This window comes from Halyomorpha halys, unplaced genomic scaffold, assembly GCF_000696795.3.
Source record: "Halyomorpha halys isolate HHAL.00 unplaced genomic scaffold, Hhal_1.1 Scaffold1757.1, whole genome shotgun sequence".
NCBI classification, from domain to species: domain Eukaryota; kingdom Metazoa; phylum Arthropoda; class Insecta; order Hemiptera; family Pentatomidae; genus Halyomorpha; species Halyomorpha halys.
Window position 1 is genome coordinate 65,497 of NW_027111483.1, and position 20,569 is coordinate 86,065.

The 20,569-nt window shown below is 30.8% G+C and overlaps 2 protein-coding genes across 2 annotated transcripts; both read right to left on the reverse strand.

Annotated features, from left to right (window-relative positions):
- Window positions 1-18: 18 nt before the first annotated feature.
- LOC106690552 (uncharacterized) lies at window positions 19-3,337 on the reverse strand. The gene is made up of 7 exons (XM_014436007.3): window positions 3,047-3,337; window positions 2,771-2,879; window positions 1,491-1,569; window positions 1,305-1,407; window positions 1,148-1,230; window positions 613-705; window positions 19-439 (listed from the first exon to the last, which is right to left on the reverse strand). The coding sequence occupies exons 2-7, from the start codon at window positions 2,873-2,875 to the stop codon at window positions 297-299; spliced, it is 606 nt and encodes a 201-aa protein (XP_014291493.1). The 5' UTR covers window positions 2,876-2,879; window positions 3,047-3,337; the 3' UTR covers window positions 19-296.
- A 2,066-nt stretch (window positions 3,338-5,403) lies between these two features.
- Window positions 5,404-18,618, reverse strand: LOC106690564 (digestive cysteine proteinase 3). The gene is made up of 7 exons (XM_014436032.2): window positions 18,518-18,618; window positions 15,458-15,646; window positions 15,215-15,367; window positions 12,706-12,897; window positions 9,644-9,832; window positions 6,105-6,273; window positions 5,404-6,007 (listed from the first exon to the last, which is right to left on the reverse strand). Exons 2-7 carry the CDS (start codon window positions 15,521-15,523, stop codon window positions 5,799-5,801), a joined length of 978 nt encoding a protein of 325 aa, XP_014291518.1. The 5' UTR covers window positions 15,524-15,646; window positions 18,518-18,618; the 3' UTR covers window positions 5,404-5,798.
- Window positions 18,619-20,569: the final 1,951 nt, after the last annotated feature.

The following is a 20,569-nucleotide window of genomic DNA, read 5'->3' on the forward strand; positions in this document are numbered from 1 at the left end:
GACATGGAAAGTCAGAAGGTGAAATTAATCAAGTCATTATTTATTGTTTTTATAAAATATAATCTCTTTTTACTTAATTAAGGATTAGTTTTAATTATTTTAACAAATAATTGAGCTCATAAAAAATATAACTTCTTTATATTATATATATTGCCTATATATTAATATTCCTATGAAAATACAAAAATAAAACAGATTAATATAAATCTTACAAAATTGCATCAAGTAAACTGGATTTCTCATCAGCATTAAATATCAACTTCAAAAGCCAATAAAGCTGCATAATGCATCATATTTTAGAATCCTGGTGGACAATTGGATTGATTGACTGTTAGAAGATCTTGGTTATTTGGAGCAATAGATTGCATTGCTTCTTCTATGGTTGTATTTGTTGGAACTGGACTTCTCGTGATTATCCATCTTAATCTTATATTTTTACCTGAAAAAAATTATAATCATAATTACAATCAATACAAACTGTGGATGTATGTTCATCAATGAATCCAAAAATTTTATCAAATAATGATCAATTTAATTATTACTTTCAAATATTTGCTCAAAATCACATTATATTACCTTCTAATCATAAAAATGTTAATTATTGGAAAATACCTTTTTCATCCTTTAGTTGGTTGCACATTGCAATAGTCATCCATGAAAGATAATCATCCGTTCCAACAATTGCAATGGTGAAATTAACATTAGCTAAAAACATAAAATTAAATATATGATAACAACTGTTTTTCAAATCTAAATATGATAGAAACATTTTGGCTAATATTAGGTCCAATTTTCAACGATAGACATGATTTGGGTAAACATTTTTTTTTTACTGGTTCATTGACATATTTAATTTCTTAATAAATATGTTATATTATGGAAAATATAGGTTCAAAATTTTTGAATCTGAGAGGACTGAATTGGAATGACTAATATAAAATCTGCTATCATTTATTTATGCTGCTTTTTCTTGTTCAAGACCCTTGAGCAAGGCTTATAAAGGTGTGATTTAGCTCTTTACTATTCTTATGATAAAAATAACCTGTTTTTATTGTAAGAGCTGATTGTGTTATGCTTTACTTTGAAATTCTAACAAACAGCAAGTAAAAAAACTAGTTTATTTGATTAATGAAAAAGAAAAACTTACCAAGTGGAACAAATGCATTAAATATTAAACTACTGTTTGAAATTAATTCGATGTCCAACTTAGTTAGTGCATATGAGTTATACCTGTTGACAAAAATGAGATGTTTTATAATTCATTAATTAATATGATAAAAAAAATAATGTTTGTTATTAAGTACCTTTCATTGTACCCAAAGTTCTGTAAAGTATATTGTTTTACATTAGGAGGCGCCATTGTAGTGTTCATATTAATGCCAATACATTTGCAAGGTGTAATGGTATCTAAAAATTTATTTTATTTACATCTGAGGTTCTTTTTATTTATAAAATACTTATGACAAAATTATGACCCAGTTTCCACTTACTGAAAAATCCACATGTATTTTTTCCTTCTGTTGAATTTCCAATTTCTGATGCTCTTACAAGATGCCATCTGCCTACAGCCTGAATATAAAGAGTTAATTAATATTTATAGTAGAAAATTAATTATTTAGTTGAGAAATTATATCTTTAGCCGTAGCTCAGTAAATCTGAGATTCCTCTCAACAAGAGTTTTACTGATTATTATCAATAGATGGTAGATCAAAGTATTGATTTATGAGAACACAATACAAAATAGCCTTGGATCTAATTGAGAGGATGAGGGCTAAGTGCTGATTGCACATTGGAGGATGTACTTTTCCCTACTGTCACCTTAGGAGCACAGTTTACTTATATTACAAATTGCCTCTTAATCCTTTAACTGCTAAAGGTAGCACACGATTATTGGGCCAGTAGAGTAGTGAGACAGAGATAGTGCATTGTAAATGTGAGGTGGTTTTGTGACAACTTTTGTCAATATTAATACATACAATTGACATTCATACTTACAATTTAGTTATATCGTTAAAAAATCATTGGTTTTTTTATATATTGTTTCAATTATGCAAATCTAAACATAGCCTGGACACATGTGGCTGAAGTATTGGGGGCAAGGACAACATTACCAGCAAATATGTGGCTAGTACCATTAAAGGTATAATTGTAAGGATTTTTTAAAACAATTAAATTAGTGTACATACCATTTACTTTCCATATCATGTTTAAATTATATTTTACATATTAAATAAACTTCTTTTAAAAAAAAAAATCACTCTTCATTTTCAAAACAAAAATGACACTACATACAATTCACCCTTAGTACTCCTAGTTGCTGGAAAACTGCCTGCTTTACACTGTCTTAACCATGATAGTGAAACCAATAAAACTATGTGTCTCCACTTGTGATTGGTACTTGGAGTTAATTACTGTGAGGTTGGCAAAAACGACCAGGTCCTCTTGCTGGGCTAGTTCCCCCACTAATATCGGTGCCTGGTACTGTGAGGATTTATAGAGAGAAGTGTTCATAAAATCTATCATAAATGTATTTGTTTAAGCCCTCATTGTCACTATCCAGGAAACACTTCTGATTAGAAACAATCCTTTTAAGGAAGTAAACACAGAAAAGAATTTGAAAACTACTAGACTAAAAGATTTTTCAGTCTCCTACTTAAATGACTAAACCTTTTAAGCATTAAAAAGCAAAACCAAAATTTATTATTTTGAAATTAGCATTAAGAATTTTATTCTAAGATTTAGTTTATTCAATTATTACAAATATACTTACAGATGGCGAAACTATCTTGTGCGCATTGATTCCAGTACATGTTGTGTTCTGAGCTTTACAATGAAGAACTATAGTTGATAAAAATAACAAAAAGATGGATTTCATGCTCCTAAATCAACAGAAATACAATATAAATAGTATAAAACTGTTGACAAATCTGTACCTATATCAAATTATTTAGTAGATCTGAAGATATAATAATGCCTGAGTAATACCTTATGTATTTTACCACATTGCTATTAAATATAGCATAATAAAGATAAAGAGTTCACTTACTTCTGCAAATTTTAGACCCAGCAGGTTAAGTGTTGTTTCAAGCCTTTTCCAATGTTTAAAAAATTTACCACTCTAATACTCCAGTATAAATAATTTTGGTATTCATTTGAATTTAAAATATATTTTTTGATATCAGTAATAATCAAAATCTTGTTTATTACGTTCGCCTAATGGAAAAATCAATCTAAACTGGTTAACTTATTTTGTTCGTATGATTTAATAATAGCAATCATATTCCCAAAAATTTATTAATCATATATCGTCCATGTTACACTGAGAAGGTAGCTCAGTTGAGTGCTGAAGAAGCCTCATTAGGCTTTTATTTATGTTTTTAAGTACTCCAATGGGTCATTAGTTCTCTTAAAGATAATACCTTATGATAATCCTGGTCATAACTGGTAGAAATGCTTATCATACAGCTTACTAATTACTAATTACTTCCTTGTTTTAGTTATTTTCCTATTCCAGCAAACTCATGAAACCATTATTTGCTGTTTTCATTTAAAATTTTCATAAATTTTCAAATATTTGAATTTTACATAGTTTATTAAAAGATGTATTTTCCTTTTCCATTTACTTCGTGGCAGAGGTAGCTTCACTAACAGCTTTTGATTGCAACATTTTTTATCAATATTTTATATAGTAATTATTTGTTTAATCTACAATAATAATTTAACCCAACACAATTTTTTTTTTATGTATATTGATTCAGATTTATTTAATCATTGCAACTAGAGCAGGAAGTATGGTTTTTTTTTACTAACTCTTCAATTGGCATTTTATACTTCTTAAGCCAGAGTAAATTTGAGCTGTTAAATATTTATAAATGATTAGAAATAGAAGTTTCTTATGTAACTGTATAATGTAGATTTTGAAAAGTTTCACTAAAAATTGTAAATCAAAAAAGCCGAAATAAAAAAAAAATATTATGTAATTTATAAATACAAATATATTTATGTATAAATATAATTAATGAGCTTAAATTGAATATTAAGTATACAAATTATGTAATAAAACTTCATTATTTCCAAGGAGATTAGTTTCTTTTCATATAAGAGTAAAAGAGTTTGTCCTAATAGTCCAAGAGCCCTGGAGGAGAAAAAAAGTTACTTCACTCCAACATTTGATTACTTTAATGAAAACTATATACAGTTAATAGTCAAAATTGATGACTGCCAAATATAGCTAGAGGGAATAAAAATGTAGATCTGAAATACAAAAATTTATTTTTGAGTTCTTTTAAGTAAAAAAAAAAAAATGGTCCAATTTTCGCTCATTTTTCATTCAGAGCTTCATATCCTTAAAACTACCCACACTACTAAAAAACATTTAAGTATATTATTTGAAGTAGAGAAAATTATCTAAAATTGAGTCCTGATCGATATTTGTACGTTTGATTGGTTCCTGATATATAGTTCAGACAAAAGTTTTGTTTTATGAAAAACAAAAATTTTGTCTGAACAACTAGAAATGAACATTTTGTGAATATATTTTGACAAATATCATGATAATTACTACTAATGCAATAAAGGTTATAAACTACTTTATAGTAAAATTAAGTAGCTTTAATATGAATGCTAATTGGTGTCTGATGGTTACTGAGATTGAGTTTCCTTAAATAAATTCACTAACTACTGATTTTTCGTTACTTTATTATGAAATGTTATCATGAACTCTGTTAGGGCTCATATTTTAGAAATTTTACCTCAATATAAATGGTGTTTTTTAGTGTTGTAGGTAGTTTTAAAGGTAAGCTAGGAATGAAAAATTAAATTTTCATGAAAAAGCCGTCAGTTTTTATTTATATCATCTATGGTTGGCAGAGTCATCAATTTTAACTTGTAACGTCGTATAGTTTTCATTAAAATAATCAAATGGATTAAATACCTGTTTTGCGAGTTTCAGTCTCAAGAGTAACCATTTGTAATGTTATTCGCGCGCGACTATCAGTATAGGGTAGGTAGTAAATAACGCACATCACATTTTATTTTTATAAGGTTTTCTCAAACTAAGGACACAACTCGAATTATAAGATGAAAATTTCACCCATTACTGATTCGTTACGGACGGTGGTAATGATGGTTTTAAGACAACACAAAAAACAAAACAATAATAATAAAGCAGAAAATATAATTTTTTATTGCCCAATTGATGTTATAAATAAAGATGAGAAGAACATAATATAGTATAAACACAAAAATCATTGATTAGACAAATACATTTGAATGAATATTCTAGAACCGCTTCAATATTACAGAATTTCAGAATTACCCATAAATTTAGTAATTTGATGGTGTGTGGATTTGGGGAAAAAAAACGACATTAATATGTATATGAAATTTTTAATAATTTATTAATGTGAACATGACAATGTTAATCGTGTAAGCTTAGTATAGAGTTTTTACATTCAGATGAAAATGCAATACATTGAAAAAATTATCAAAAGATATTGAAGAGAAAAATATCATAGCTTTATATCGAACACTAAACATCAAACACTGTATCATTACTTTATAACTACCGAGAATGAATGCAATGCAGAATTAATGCAATGCATTATTAAAAATCTTCTTCACACATGAACACATTCTTGACAAGTTATACATTTTAGATTATTAATCACAACATAAAGCTACAGTTAAGTAAGCAACCTATGCATTTAAAACAAAATTATGATTTTGAATCATAGATACCTAAACAACCTTGGATGTTTGTAATCTTCGTGTAAATACTAGGCACACTCATTAAGAGATCAAACTATTGGAAATACATTATGTGATGCAATGTTGCAGTGGTCATCCATGTTTCTTACCATTTTTCCATAACCATATTCACCCCAACGCAAGCCCCAAGAATTTTTGATGAGCCAATAATCTTGGTTTTCTTCGCGACCATAACCAACAACTAGAACAGCATGGTTGACTTTGGTGTTATTTTTGCAATCTTCGTCGTGGAAAATTCCTGTCAATATAATTTTAATTGAGGAATTAATTCATTTGTGTATACTGATCTGAATACCTGCTACGAATATATCTGATATTTATTATTATATACTTACCTCCTGAAAAAAATCGAAATGACTTGCTGGACCAAACACAGGCTGATATAGGACCAACTCGGGCCACTGCAGTTTTTAAAGTATTTTCTTTATTTGCAGTATTCCTGATGAAGGCTAGTGCTTTTATTTTTACTACTTGCTTCTGATCAGTGTATTGACACTTTCCCTCCTGCAAATTATAAATACTTTCAGAGTATATTCATGAAAACAAAGTTGTTATCGAATATACAGAATTGGATAAAAAGATTTAGTAGAGGAGGGATCTGCTCCAGAATATCAATTTCGAAACTTGGATCTCTTACAACCTTTGCGCGATAATGACATGAGAAAAACTAGCACCAGAATCTCCCTGAAAATCTATCTCTTCCAACTGCAAGAAAGGATGCAGATCTTGTATTGTCAGTGTTTAGCTTCTGCCCTATTTTCAAAAAAAGAAGTTTCTTTGGGTTTTAAATTCCTTGAGAAGATCAGAAAAAAGGGCTTTGGAGCATTTTTAGATAGATTGACTGTGTGTTATAAGATAGGCACCCTAGGACCTGCCCCTGGAATATACCCCCCCCTCCAATATATCCCAGAGCCAGGTATTCCACTCTATATTTACTCTGCTATATTATTTAAATTTTTTAATTGGTGTAGTAAATAATAGATATATTTTATATAAATTAAATCAATAAGATGTAGTAGACCATAATTATATGTTATTATAAATCAATAATTTTGCAAGAATTGTAAATAATATTTTATAAAAGAAATGTAAACACATCATCGCGAACTTGTAGGCACCAATTCTTTAATTAAAGCAACATAAATCAATTCAGTTTACTCTAAATAATTAGAACATAATCCTATTATAAATAAAATAAGAAAAATCCTTGTACCACCTCCTCTAGTTAGCCAGTTTCATTTCTGTTATAAAATATTATTTAAAGTTCTTACAAAATTATTTATTTATAAACAATTATATATAACTAATGTTTACTACATCTTATTGATTTAAAATAAACAAAACATATCCATTGTTTACTACACTTGGGCTTCTATGTAAATGAAATATTGAAATCTTTTCCTAATTTATACTTTCCGAGACATATCCCTCTACGCCTTAACGTGTTGGTTGTGTTCACATGAACTTTGCCTTTTCATCATTTAGCATGAAACCTAATCTTTAAGCTGATCGTTCTTCGCCTCAAAAGCTATTCAATAGTGTCCATATCTTCAAGCCAGGTCCTGATCGTCGTGTGACCAAGAAACTGCAGTCTTTTTTACCAGGGTCCCGGTTGTTCGCTTAATTGAATTCCTAATAGTTTTGTGTAGAGATTGAATGCCTGTAAGAATAGGCAAGGTGTTAACACGCCTGAGACATTTTCAATGATAAATAGAGAACCATATAGAAATGAATATTTGTTTGTCCATTTGGGACACTTTATGCACTGTCATACCATTCATCGAATTGTGATGAGATTTTTTGATAAATAAAAATTATTAACAAAATTAAGTATTTTTGACGCATAGCTCAAAAAGTACATATTTTTGTCATGGTTATTTTATTCCAATTAGATTTTTTCACCTTGATCCATTTGGAGTATTTTTTTTTTATTCCGGTGACCATTGTTGATATAACATTTCTTAGCTCATCTGCATTTTATTCAATTCCTACCTTAATACAACCGTTAGAAAACTGGTTTTATCCTCTTTTAACCTAGACAAACAAAATTTAATGTCCTTATATGGGTGACATACTGGTTTCAAATAAAGAAAAATTTGTCAAACGTTTTATTATATATCTCCGGTTTTAATTTGTTCAATTAGATCAGGTTTGTACCCTTCAGTGCAGGTTATAGACACCTAAACCATTGCCAAGTTCAGTGTAGATTGGCTGGGTCGTGTCGAAGTTAATTTTAAACTTTTTAATTAAAAGTAATGTGATTAAAAATCTTTAATCACGTTTTAATAAAGTCAGTTAGCCTGAGTTGTTTGAATATAGTATTAATATTAAAGTAAAATGAGGGTTTATGTAACAACCCTATGACTATTTATATTTTATGTAGTATATATAGGAAAATATCATAGATAGTTCTTTTTTCCCAACGCCACAGGAAATGGGCTATTACGCCATTTCCCCTCTCGCAGTTGAATACAATTTTACTCTTCCTCTTAGTTGGCCCGCATCCTGCTGAATATCTTCTAGACCAATACATGTTAAAAGATCCATGTTCTCCATCCATGTCATCCATGTTGCATAGAGGACATTTCGGTGAATCTACGATGCTTGTCCTGTTCTTACAATAAGAGCTTATCATTGATTTTACTGTTCTGTAGGAAAGTGGTAGAACAGGCTGGTTCTCTGCACAACCGAGCTTAGCCAATATGTCAGCTTGTTCATTACCATTTATACCAACATGGCCTGGAATCCACTGCAGAGCTATAACCCTTCCTCTTTTCATCATGATAGCAGCCATGTTTCTGCACTTTACTTCCGTGGGCGACCCGTGGCAGTTAATTTTCGTATTACGGGTTGGGAGCCGCTGAAGATTACAGTGTCGTCATCGCATTCAATAGCGGCTTCCATCGCGAAGCAAATAGCCTACATTTCTGCATCATAATTATCACCCACCTCCAACGGGAAATGACAATTGAAAGTTGATTGAATATACACCTGCTCCAGCTCCCTTGTTAAGACCCATCGGTATAAATGTGTAGCCATTGCTCTATGGGGTATAGCTCATAAATTGTTTTTAGTGCAGGAGCTCTAAGTTCGGGTTCAGGGCAATCTTTCTTGATCCGACCACAAGCCGGTTTGAGTCGCCAGGAGACTTCAGCGGAATCTTGCTTTGGCATGTAGGAGATGATTATATTCTGCCTTTCCTCAGTTTGTAGGTAATATATCATAGACAGTGAAATTATCTGAAAGAATAAGAAAATATCAACTAAATCAGACCAGCATTAACGATTATACAAGGAAGTTACCTGTTACCATTTATGTTATCATAGCCACTTCTTATCACTTCATCTATATATTAATTGGCATCAAAGTTTCAAAAGTTTTCAATTAATGTATAAACATCCTAAAATATAGCCACAGGGAAGCATTACCGGGTCAACCAATGTTGTATATTCTATCTTCTTCATACACTACTTACGCATTGGACAATTATCGAGCGACTCCGATCATCCAGTGATTTGAAGGAAAGAAAGGGGAGGCGCCTGAATCGGCCAGATGAATGAATATCGCTGTCGAAAGATATTAGGTTCCAGGTGGACATCAGTCTATCTTGTACCTCTGCCTCTAGGCTTGGCCACAAATTTTACTCTAGCTAACAAAGAGTTACAAATACCAAAAGATAGTTACAAATACCAAACCCTGAAATGTTAATACCGTTAAGGTATAAAGAAAAACGCATAAATATGGAGAAATCGTAATTGTCTTATCTGATTAATAATAAATATTTGAATAAGAAGTTAATGAAACATCATCTAATAAATTTATTTATTTTTGCACGAAATATTCAGTTTGGTTTACTTTTTATTAACTGGTTTACCTGAGCATTGTATGGATAGGATTCTTCACTCGTAACACCATTGACCAGAATGTACCTTAAAGCCTTGAAGGGCATGCCGCCTTCGCAGCCTTTGTTACCAAATTCGCGGCTGCAATCAACCAGATTCTGTTCGCTGAGAGAAATCAGCTTCCCAGTTTTCTTAAAGATCTGTGCTTCTATGGCTCCAGCCTAAAACATCAAACAATTTCAAATGTTACATTATCACAGTAACGTGAATGAGTTATTTATTGTTATTTTTTTTTTTTTTGTTCAAAAGTGTGTAACCTCAAATTGGCTTTTAAAATGTCAATCAACTCGAGTATATCTTTAATATAAATCAATTAAAAAAACTGTTTGCTTAAAAAAAAATTACTGTCGTAAATTTATCTATTAATCACTGAAATACTGTCATAAAATGATAGATACGTTGTAATATTACAGGGATTCACGGCTATGTTTCCTATGAGATAAAGAAAATTCAGATTCATTTTTCCTATGCTTTAATTGATAATAAACAATCCATACTGTACACCTCCGTGCTTTTATTGGAGGACTAGTTATCCTGGTTAAGCCTAATTGAACTTTATAACTAACTTCTGAAAGCTTCCTAGGGGTTGCGGACCAGCCCCAACCAGAGTGTAAAAATTCATTTCACAGGAATAACAAAATAAATAAACACTGATGTAATATGAATTTAGCCGACATTGTTCCGGGCCGGGCATTAAGGCATGAAATACAAAACACTTTACTTTACATAAACAGTTTACGACTTACCCCTTAGAGAGAACAACTCGTAGACTCGTAGTACAAGAGCCGGGAAGGAAAAAAGGCAGTTATTATTATTTTATTACTCTAATGAAATGTATAATTACTAGTCAAAATTGATGAGTCTGTAAAGTATAGGTAGAGGAATACAAAATGGCAGCTGTTTCCAAACGATAAAAAAAAAATTATTAATTCGGGGCTCTACTCTTTAAAATTACTGACAACACCAGAAAACCTAAGAGAACGTTATTTAAAGCAGACTAAATAAGCTGAAATATGAGCCCAAATTGAACTATTTACGTTATATGGTTCTCGAAATATAGCTTTTTAAAAAAGCAACATTTCATAAAAATGTACTGAAAGATAAGCATTTAGTGAATTTATTTTGAGAAGTTTATATCTCAGGAACGATGAGACGTATAAATGTCTGCCAACACTCAATATAAAGGAAATTTAACTTACTATAAAGTAGTTTATGACAGGTATCTCCGTAGGGGTAGTAGTTTTTAGTATATAATTTTTTTTTTAATTTTTGTAATTTAATATAAATTTGCATGTGCCAAATTTATATTCATTGGCGAATATACTAAAAATTACTTCCCCTACGAAGATAAGTGTCATAAACTACTTTATAGTAAGTTAAATTTTCTTTATTTTGAGTGAAATTATTTTATCAAGTATCTATAAAACTACTTCTCCTACAAAGATAAACGTTATAAACTATTTTATAGTAAATTCAACAAGCTTTAATTTGCGCGCTGGCAGACATCTATACGTCTAATGGTTTCTGAAATAAATGTTTTTCATAAATCAAACTTATTGTCCAAACAACTACAAATCAATTTATTTTAGCAAATATCATGAAAACTATCACTCCCATGAAAATAAATTACTTTATAGTCCACTAAACTAGCTTTAAGTTGAATAGCCTGAAGTCATCACTTCAACACCACCAACAGAAATAGCCCCTCCCTATTCCTAGTGAGCATCCAGGGAAACATATGCCATCATTGTTGACACCGCCTTCAGCGGACCCGGCAACCATTCTTATAATGCCATCCCGGCAAAACAAGAAAATGAAATAGCTGGTATATGTACATATCATTTTTCTATTGTATATATTTGTAAATGTTTATTTCTTTGTTCCAGGAGGTAAGAAAAAAAAAAAATTAAGTAGAATGCTAATAGACATCTGTACGTCGAATGGTTTTTGAGATATACATTTCTCAAAATAAATTCACTAACTACTGATCTTTCAGCATTCTGTACATTTTTATGAAATGTTGCTTTTTAAAAAGCTATATCTCGAAAACTATTGAACGTAGATAGCTCTTTTAGCGCTCATATTTGAACAAATTTGCTCTACTTTAAACGCCGTTCTCTAAGGTTTTCCAGTGTTGATGGAAGTTGGAAGGATATAGAGCTCCGAATGAAAAAAAAATTTTTTGAAAGAGCCACCATTTTATATTCCCCCAACCTAAACTTGGCAGACTCATAAATTTTTAGTAGTACTTATACAGAGTTTTCATTAAAGTAATCGAAAATTAGGGTGAAATAACTGACTTTTTGTCCTCTCTGGCTCTTGTACTATGCCCAGTACAAGGGAATGTCAAATCAAATTTTGAAGGTTTTTTTTTCTCTTACCCTTCCTTGTTCAAGCTTTTATATAAATAAAAATAACAAATACAGAAGGAGGACCAGCTTCCTTGGGTGCGATCATAAGACCGGAAATTGTTAATAAATATTTATTTTAATTTATTAAATTGTAATCAATTCTTTTAATTAATTAATTATATTTATATGTATATTAATTAATTCATAAGAATTAGTTTAATTCTTTTGACCGCGCCCGGGCCATCTACCTTTTATATACTTGATCAATCAAACCCATCTTTCAAAATTAACAGATGTGTACAATCTCTACCCCTCACATGTAGAGAATGAGTGGGCTCAGGGATCCTCAGGTCGATAGTGTAAATATTGTATATAAAAGTATAAATGTGACTAGTCATTATTATATATATATTTTTTTCTTTTCATGTGCATAGTTTGATTTTTATCCTTCTGTTTATATTTATTTAGAGAGAGATTTTATTTATTATTATGTAATCTTTTCATTTATTTTATTTTATGTTACTTTATATTTATTTTATTATGAATGTGATCAGTTATCACTTATTGCTCAACAATGGAAATTTCTAATATTTATCAATAAATGAAGTATTGAAATTAAAAAAAAAAAATAGACAGAATCAAAATGGTATATTTTGGTACATGTGAGAATATTCGGCACTTACTGCACTAAAAGCCCAACAGGCTCCACAAAGCTTTTGATCCCCGACATGCGTGACAGCACCTTTCATGGTCCAGTTCAGTGATTCTGGGACATCGGGTGTCATTAGGTCACTAAAGGAATGGTCCTCGCTCCTTAGGTCATCACTCACAATTCCTCTCACATTGAGGAATTTTGTTTCAAACTCTTCATCAGTCTATCAAACGATCATTATAATAAGATTTTAACATGTCCCTAAACCTGTTTATTTTTTAGTAAAGAAAAGCAGTTAAATTAATATATTAATTCAGCAGTTTCTATTTGAAACATATATTATATATTCTGACGTAAAAAAATATACATTATTTCTGAAGCTACGCTCAATTCTATGCAGCTGGTTAGAATACAATTATATGTAAGGTTCTCATAATATAAAACAAAAATGAAAACATTATATGTATTTTAGTAATCACTGTAAAAATATATAGTATTATTTTTTTTTAAATTTAGAGTTTATATCACATTCATCCCATCAAAATCATCTAATTAAAAAAACAACAAAACCAGTATAGTTTGAGAATTACAGCGGTGTGAAACCATACAGTGCTGAGGCACATCTTGCTAAATCTGACCAATAAACTTAATTTTGAATTGGGTTTCCATCACATTCATTAAAAATCAAATAAAAACCAATCTTCCTCGAAAATCTGTTATATTTCTCACCTACATCTATAATGCTGTCCTCAGATCCACATATTTTCCTGATCCATGGAAATTATCCATAATCAAAATGATTCCCAAACCTCGAAAGCCGCCAGAACACCCATCCTCTTACCAACCTACCTCTCTGTTACCTATCATGGGAAAAATCCTTGAGAAACTTATCTTAAAACGCCTGTACCCCATCCTAGATTCTAACCACATAATCCCAGATCACTAGTTTGGATTCCGAACATCCCACTCCACTATCCAGCAATGCCATCGTGTGGTTGATGTAGTCTCGTCTTCATTGGAGGGCGGAATGTACTGCTCGGGAGTCTTTATTGAGGTAGAACAGGCTTTTGATCGAGTCTGGCACCCAGGATTGCTATACAAGATCCGTAGATTCCTAACCTCTACATATTATCTTATTATCCGTTCTTATCTCTCAGACAGGTTATTTCAAGTAAATCACAATAGCGCTTATTCATCCCTGTTTCCTCAGTCTGCTGGTGTACCTCAGGGTAGTATCCTTGGTCGTATCCTTTATACAGTTTTTACAGCTGACATCCCAACCCATCCTAACACTATTCTCACCACCTTTGCCGATGACACATGCCTATTGTCTGTGAATAATGATAGTTCCATTGTATCCTAAACCCTCCAATCCCACATCACCACCCTTGAAGAAAGGTACCAAAATTGGAGGATTAAAATAAATTCCAATAAATCCCACCACATCACATTTACCCTTCGCCTTAAACCTTCCTCTTGCCCCATAGTATCTTTTAATAATACCCCACTTATTCCTGTTGAACAGATCGGTTACTTAGGACTAAATCTGGACAAACGACTGACATGGAATCCTCATACAAGGCTGAAAAGACAGGAAACTGCTCGTAGATTCCGACTATTACAACATTTACTAGACAAACGGTCCAAACTTCCTATCCATTACAAAAGAATGATCATGACTGTTATAAGGCCTATCTGGACATACGGAGTTGAGCTATGGGGCTCAACTAAACCATCTAATTCCTCTCGAATCCAATCCTTACAGTCCAAAATCCTTCGAAAAATCCTTAATGCTCCTTACTTTGTCACAAATCAAAACATCCACCAGGACCTCAATGTCCCCTATGTTGCCGATTTGGCCAGAACCAGATATCAATCCTTCCATAGTAAACTTCCCAACCACCCAAACCAGCTCGTTTCTAACCTGGATTCTCCTTCACTACCTAATAATCCTCCTAGGCGTCTGAAAAGAAGATGGCATCGAGATCTTCTCCTTTGGAAATGTTTTTGGAGTTCTATCAATGGGTAGATTCTCCACATGTTTATATCATGCCATAATATCACTTATAGCAAATTTACTTGATGTGTATATATGTATACAGTTGTAAATAACAATAAATAAATTATTAAAAAAAAAATCCAATTCCGTCGGCTTAGTTTATCTCCAGGTTTGCACCCATTACGTTTCTCCACTTCATAGATGCTGAGTGCCCTCCAGGATGACTGCCGAATAAATAAGGTAGACTCACGCGAATTTAATGTAATAATCACCTGCTTCAGCCATATTTGATTCGAAAATAGCTTAAATAGAAAATAAATTATTTATTATGAGCTAACGTGTGGTGAACCTTGATTTATTTACACTTACAAGTTACCCTTTTCTAAGAGATAAAATATACATCTCAGAAAAATATTTACGCTTCTGAATATTATAAATATTTAACTTATAATGTTTACACTTCTATTGATTCATTTATAACCATAATTATTTGTGAAAGTACTAAAACAGCTACAAAATAAAGTAAAAAATTCCCAATTACCAAATCCCCAAATTTGTTCATTGCAACTTTGAATGACACTTGCCCTTTTTCATATTTTCTGTTGTGATTTTCTATCCACATCTTGTTCATCTCATACACAGCCATTCGCTTTAGTTCTTCGGAGGGGCTGGTGTAGATCTTATTGAAATTTACCTGTTCAAATAGAATAAGAAAACGGTTAATGTTGATGAAACTCACAATGATCATAGGTACTTTGTTATAATCCTTTAAAAAGAAATATACCTTAAAAGATTTCCAGTCTTTGGCCAAACATGTCACCAGCAAGCCAAGAAACAAGAACTTTTTCATTACTTTTGTATTTTTTTCTCCGAAGTGTAAGAGAAAATTAATTATTTTTTCTTCAGTGTTGTATGTTGATTGTTGAAAATCTTTCTATATTTAGGGGTGTGAGCGCGTCTATAGACATCGGCACTGTAATAATTTGTAGATTAAAAATGTATACAACAGGAAAATGTGACCAAACCTTATATTATTTACTATAGTATTATATTATTATAACTAAATTTTTGTAATATTTTTTTTAATTAATTAAATGTAAGATAACTCATAGTTATCTCCATTACTTCTACAGGCTAGTGACTAAATTAGTAATATCGAAGTTTATTTTTTTATTTTATTTTAAAATATCTCAAAGCGGTTACATGATAGCTAAACTTGCGGCCCCTGCTTATTGATCACAAAAAATTTATTGTAGCTTTTAAATTAACATATCCATTAATTGATGTATTTAATAAACCGATAATAATAAGTGACAACTTAGAAGGAAAATAATTGATGCCGGTTCGAATCCGGCCTTGGGACGTTGACTTTTTTCATTGAGTGGCGGTCCCACAAAATGAAGAACTTTGACCCCCAACCATGGTCAGGTAGTATAGGACTCCCATGGGAGTCTTGGCCGAAAATAGAAAAAAAGTAATAATAATTGATAATATCTGGTGTCGTTTATATTAAAATTGAGAATGAGGTGCAAGGAGGTTTTAGGAAAAAACAGATTTGTGCTTTTCACTATTTTAATGTCTTAAGGTTTGTCTTCGTATTTTATGCACTCCTTCAACAAACCATCTTGTTTAATTTTTCTAACATTAAATTCATCTCCATTAGAACAAATACTAACTTCATTTTTGTAAAAATTGCTTCAAGCTATTTAGTTATATTGCAACATCGCTATATAGTTTTTCTTCTTATTTTAATCTATTAAAATATAAATATATATTTAAAAACAGATAATTTTTCCTTGGTGGTATTTTATATGACATAAAATAAATTGACTATATCAGTATTCCGTATCATGAAGGTCTTTATGAGGGAGTTTATCAGGCAGAGAATCTGGCTAAACTTAGTTTACTCAGAAAAATAAAGAGTTTAGTCGGAATCTCGGCCAAAAACTCCCTTATCTGAAAATCAGGTCTTCAACGTCGGCACGAACAAATAATTTTTGGTTTATTTGTGTTATTTTGCTGACCGCACCTCCTCCCCCAACTATAGGCTCCACTGATTTTTTTGGTCCATCATTTAATATAGAAAATTGTAATCTCAAACAATGAAATAGAAAAATATTTTTTCGGGAAGCTACGAAGCCTTCTGGTACGGAATACTGATATAGTCAATTTATTTTATATGACATAAAATAATAAATAAAAAAAATAATAATAAATAAAAAAAAATAATAATAAATAAACAAATAATAATAAATATATATGTATATTTTTTTTTTATATTTCAATACATCAAAATAAGAAGAAACACTATAAAGCGATGAATAGCTTGAAGCAATTTTTACAAAAATGAAGTTAGTATTTGTTCTAATGGAGATGAATTTAATGTTAGAAATATTAAACAAGATGGTTTGTTGAAGGAGTGCATAAAATACGAAGACAAACCTTAAGACATTAAAATAGTGAAAAGCACAAATCTGTTTTTTCCTAAAAAATCTTCCATCTCTTCATTCTCTGAAATAATAGATCATATTGTCTAATCACACAGACTTCAGTAGGACAGTTCCTTACAATAGTTAGTAATCCACTTACTGTAGTGATTTTCTAATAGAATTTATTCTTTGTAAAGAATAACCCAGTGTATTTGGGCAGGATGGCTAAACAAAAAATTTCTCTCTTAAATTTAGACGATGGTTCTAATGTTTTGATTCCAAAATTAGGTTGCAGATTTACCGCAAACATCAATAGATGGCGTTGAGCTTGGGCATAAAGATGAAGTAGATATAAATTATGACCTCAATTTTCTCTAAAATGGCTATAATTAATCTTAAAAACGATAAATGATCACTGGTTCTTTTTTTTTATTATTCACTTATATCTCGAAAACGGTGCTTCGTAAAGAAACAAATGTTATATAAAAATAACATAAATCTGAGAGTATTCCTTTACGAATCTTAACTTTTTTAAGATAGTCGCTATTTAAGAAAGAACATTTCCAAAAAATTGATTTTCACCCCACTTTTTTGTTAAACATATCTTCTTAAGTCCTGAGCCTTTTCATTAAAAAAAAAATCAAAAGAAGAGAGGTTATAGACTATTTGATATTTCCTTCAAATGTTTATACTATTTACATATCTCTAATTGGTCAAATGTTAGTGATATTGTCTTCTGCATTTCGTGTTCTTCTTAACAAAACAATACTTCGTTTATTATGGTTATTCATAGCTCCTTATACGACCTACTAGGTAAACTATTAACGCATGAAGGGTAGGTATTTATAAAGTAAATAATGATCTATATATCCACATACACACACAGTACCGTAGCATGGGTGTCAGCAGGAAAATCTGGCATTCGCCTTATTAAGGTACATCAATTTAATAAATGTTTTACAAGATATTATTAATTAAATAGTTGTGATATTTTGCCGCCCTCAAAAAATTCGACCGGGGGCTCTATTGTTTTTCCAAATGTCATGTATAATTGAATTTGACTAAGAATGATATTCTTTTTTATCACTTGTTCAAGTATTAAGTTGAAAGTATTTGAAAACCTAACTCTCCATACTTTACTATGCCATAATACCTGTACATCATGCTTTTATGTCAGGATTGCTTTGATACTAACTTAAATCTGATTGAATCATTACAAAATGGCCGTAAATGGAAGTCAATCTATATTGTGCACTAAAGAAATAACAGAAAAATCAAGTGATAAATTTATCTAAGGACAAATTATTAGAAATCAACCGCACTTGCGTATCCAGTAAAGTAAATTTATAGTTTTAGTACCAATATTTTCCTACGAGGCAATACTATCGTCAAATACACACTAATTAGCCACTTACCTTTTTTGAAACTCCGTACTGCTGGAATATGTAAACCGATATCCTACAACTGAGTTAATTCTGTAATAACCAGAAGGTTATTTCAAAAACAAGAAGTGAAGATTAACTGATAAAACTGAGGGACTGTAAGCGTTTTATTGCTGAGATAGATCGATCGCCATCGATATAGCGCATGATTATAGATTTCCAATAAATGTATTTGAAGTTGTTTTCAGTACTCCTAAAATTTCCAGTGGGGAAACAAAAAGCCGAAACGAAAAAAAATATTGATTTTTATTTCTTAACTTCTGTGGCAGGTAGCAATGAATTTTATTCAATAAATACAAAACAGAATTCATAAATGTATTACTGATTTGGAATACTTACATGTTTACGAATTTCAGCTGAAAGGAACATTAATATTATTATTAAATATTTGTTCTTTTTGTTTATTTATTTATTTTTTTATTACTTATTATTTAATAATTTATTTAGATCTATGTTGTTTATTTATTTTCATTATTACGTCAAATCATGCATGAACAGAATGGAATAAGAATAAATAACATTTTCCTCATTCTTCATGTGTTGAGACAATATATAAAAAAGTCGAAACATTATCGCGGTCCAGACACATAGAAAGTATAATCGTTAAGATTTCTTTTTTTACTTACACCTAGATTGGTACGGAAAGTAAAAACATGAACACAAGGCAGTGGCTTCGCTGATACTGATCCCGATGAACTTACTACGATGAAGATCATATAGGTTGTTGTGAATGCTGACCTACCGAAGAAGAACCTGTTGTGTGCCAATAAAGTAGATAATCGTAAATCTAGAATTATCATGTTATATTTACTTTATTGTAGACGTTTCGGCCAAAATTCTATAAATTCAAGGGTGTCTTATTTTTAAATACAAGAATTCTAAAACGAATCGTATAATTCCCAAGTATAGAAGAGTATTCTATATTTAAAATATCCACACTTCAAAGGGAATATATTTTTTTTTACAAATTTGAATTCCACATCTAAAACTAGTTCTATATATTTCAAAATTTAATTTTCACCAATAAGACTTTATAGATAGGAGGCGGCGACAGTTCAATAATTATAAAACCCTTTAGACTGAGCTGATTAAAATCAACAAATTAAATGAGATTTTTAAAATAATTTGAATGCCGTTTACTTTATTTTTTTACAACCTAAGGAACTTAAGGCAGTAAGATATCTAAACTCATATGTATTACAATTATGCATATGTTTGCGATTTGAAGGAGTAATATTTTCGATATAAGACAAACTTTTTGTATTTTTAAATGTCCACAAATTGTGAAAGAAATATTACATCGGTATGAAGTAATTCAGAGTGGTTAAATAATTTTCATATTTCTTGAAAATTGTAATTTTAAAAAGAAGGGCATTTGGTCTCTTAGTAACAAATAACAAGAGCAAAACTAGACATGTATAATCTGTATTAAATCCCAACGTTTCCTTCATAGGAAATTATTTAAAATACAATACATTATCGTATGGGCAATTGAAAAAACAATTCTGAATAAAATCATAGCCAATGGATTACTTTATCTGATAGATAACGAAAAACCAGGCATTAATTTACAGGCATCTGGGCTAACAAATATCTGAAGAAAAAACATTAACAGGAAATAATTCCTCACAAGGTGTCAAGCAGAACGGTTTTTGTGCCCATTATAAGTTTCCAAGATCAAGCTTTTTTGTGTTTTTTAAAAGATAAGACTATCTAAGTCACAGTTACATTTTATAGCTGATATAAAGGTTTTAATTTAAAGACAAGCTCCTGGTGCTTCGGTATGAGTTTTCAATCCAAACATGCCTTACTTCCTATGTAAATTAAGTCTAGAGGCTATTGGATGATACATTTCAGAATCTCTCCTCATTGGGAGCAATAGACGATACATTTCTTTTTGGAGCACCACAAAAATTGGAGTACTACAAGGATGTGTTCTCAGCACAACTTTGTTTGCCCTGGCCATCAATGACTTGGGAAGAAACATGCCGAGAGGAATAAAGGTGATGCTCTATGTGGACGATT

Excerpts from the sequence above, each read along its gene's own strand:
- LOC106690552 (XM_014436007.3), bottom strand. The coding sequence starts at position 2,875 with ATGAAATCCATCTTTTTGTTATTTTTATCAACTATAGTTCTTCATTGT. Across the intron at positions 1,570-2,770 it reads ACAAGATAGTTTCGCCATCT|GCTGTAGGCAGATGGCATCT; the intron begins GTAAGTATATTT and ends CTTTATATTCAG. Across the intron at positions 1,408-1,490 it reads AAATACATGTGGATTTTTCA|ATACCATTACACCTTGCAAA; the intron begins GTAAGTGGAAAC and ends ATAAATTTTTAG.
- LOC106690564 (XM_014436032.2), bottom strand. The coding sequence starts at position 15,523 with ATGAAAAAGTTCTTGTTTCTTGGCTTGCTGGTGACATGTTTGGCCAAA. Across the intron at positions 15,368-15,457 it reads AAGACTGGAAATCTTTTAAG|GTAAATTTCAATAAGATCTA; the intron begins GTATATTTCTTT and ends CTATTTGAACAG. Across the intron at positions 12,898-15,214 it reads TGAACAAATTTGGGGATTTG|ACTGATGAAGAGTTTGAAAC; the intron begins GTAATTGGGAAT and ends ATCGTTTGATAG.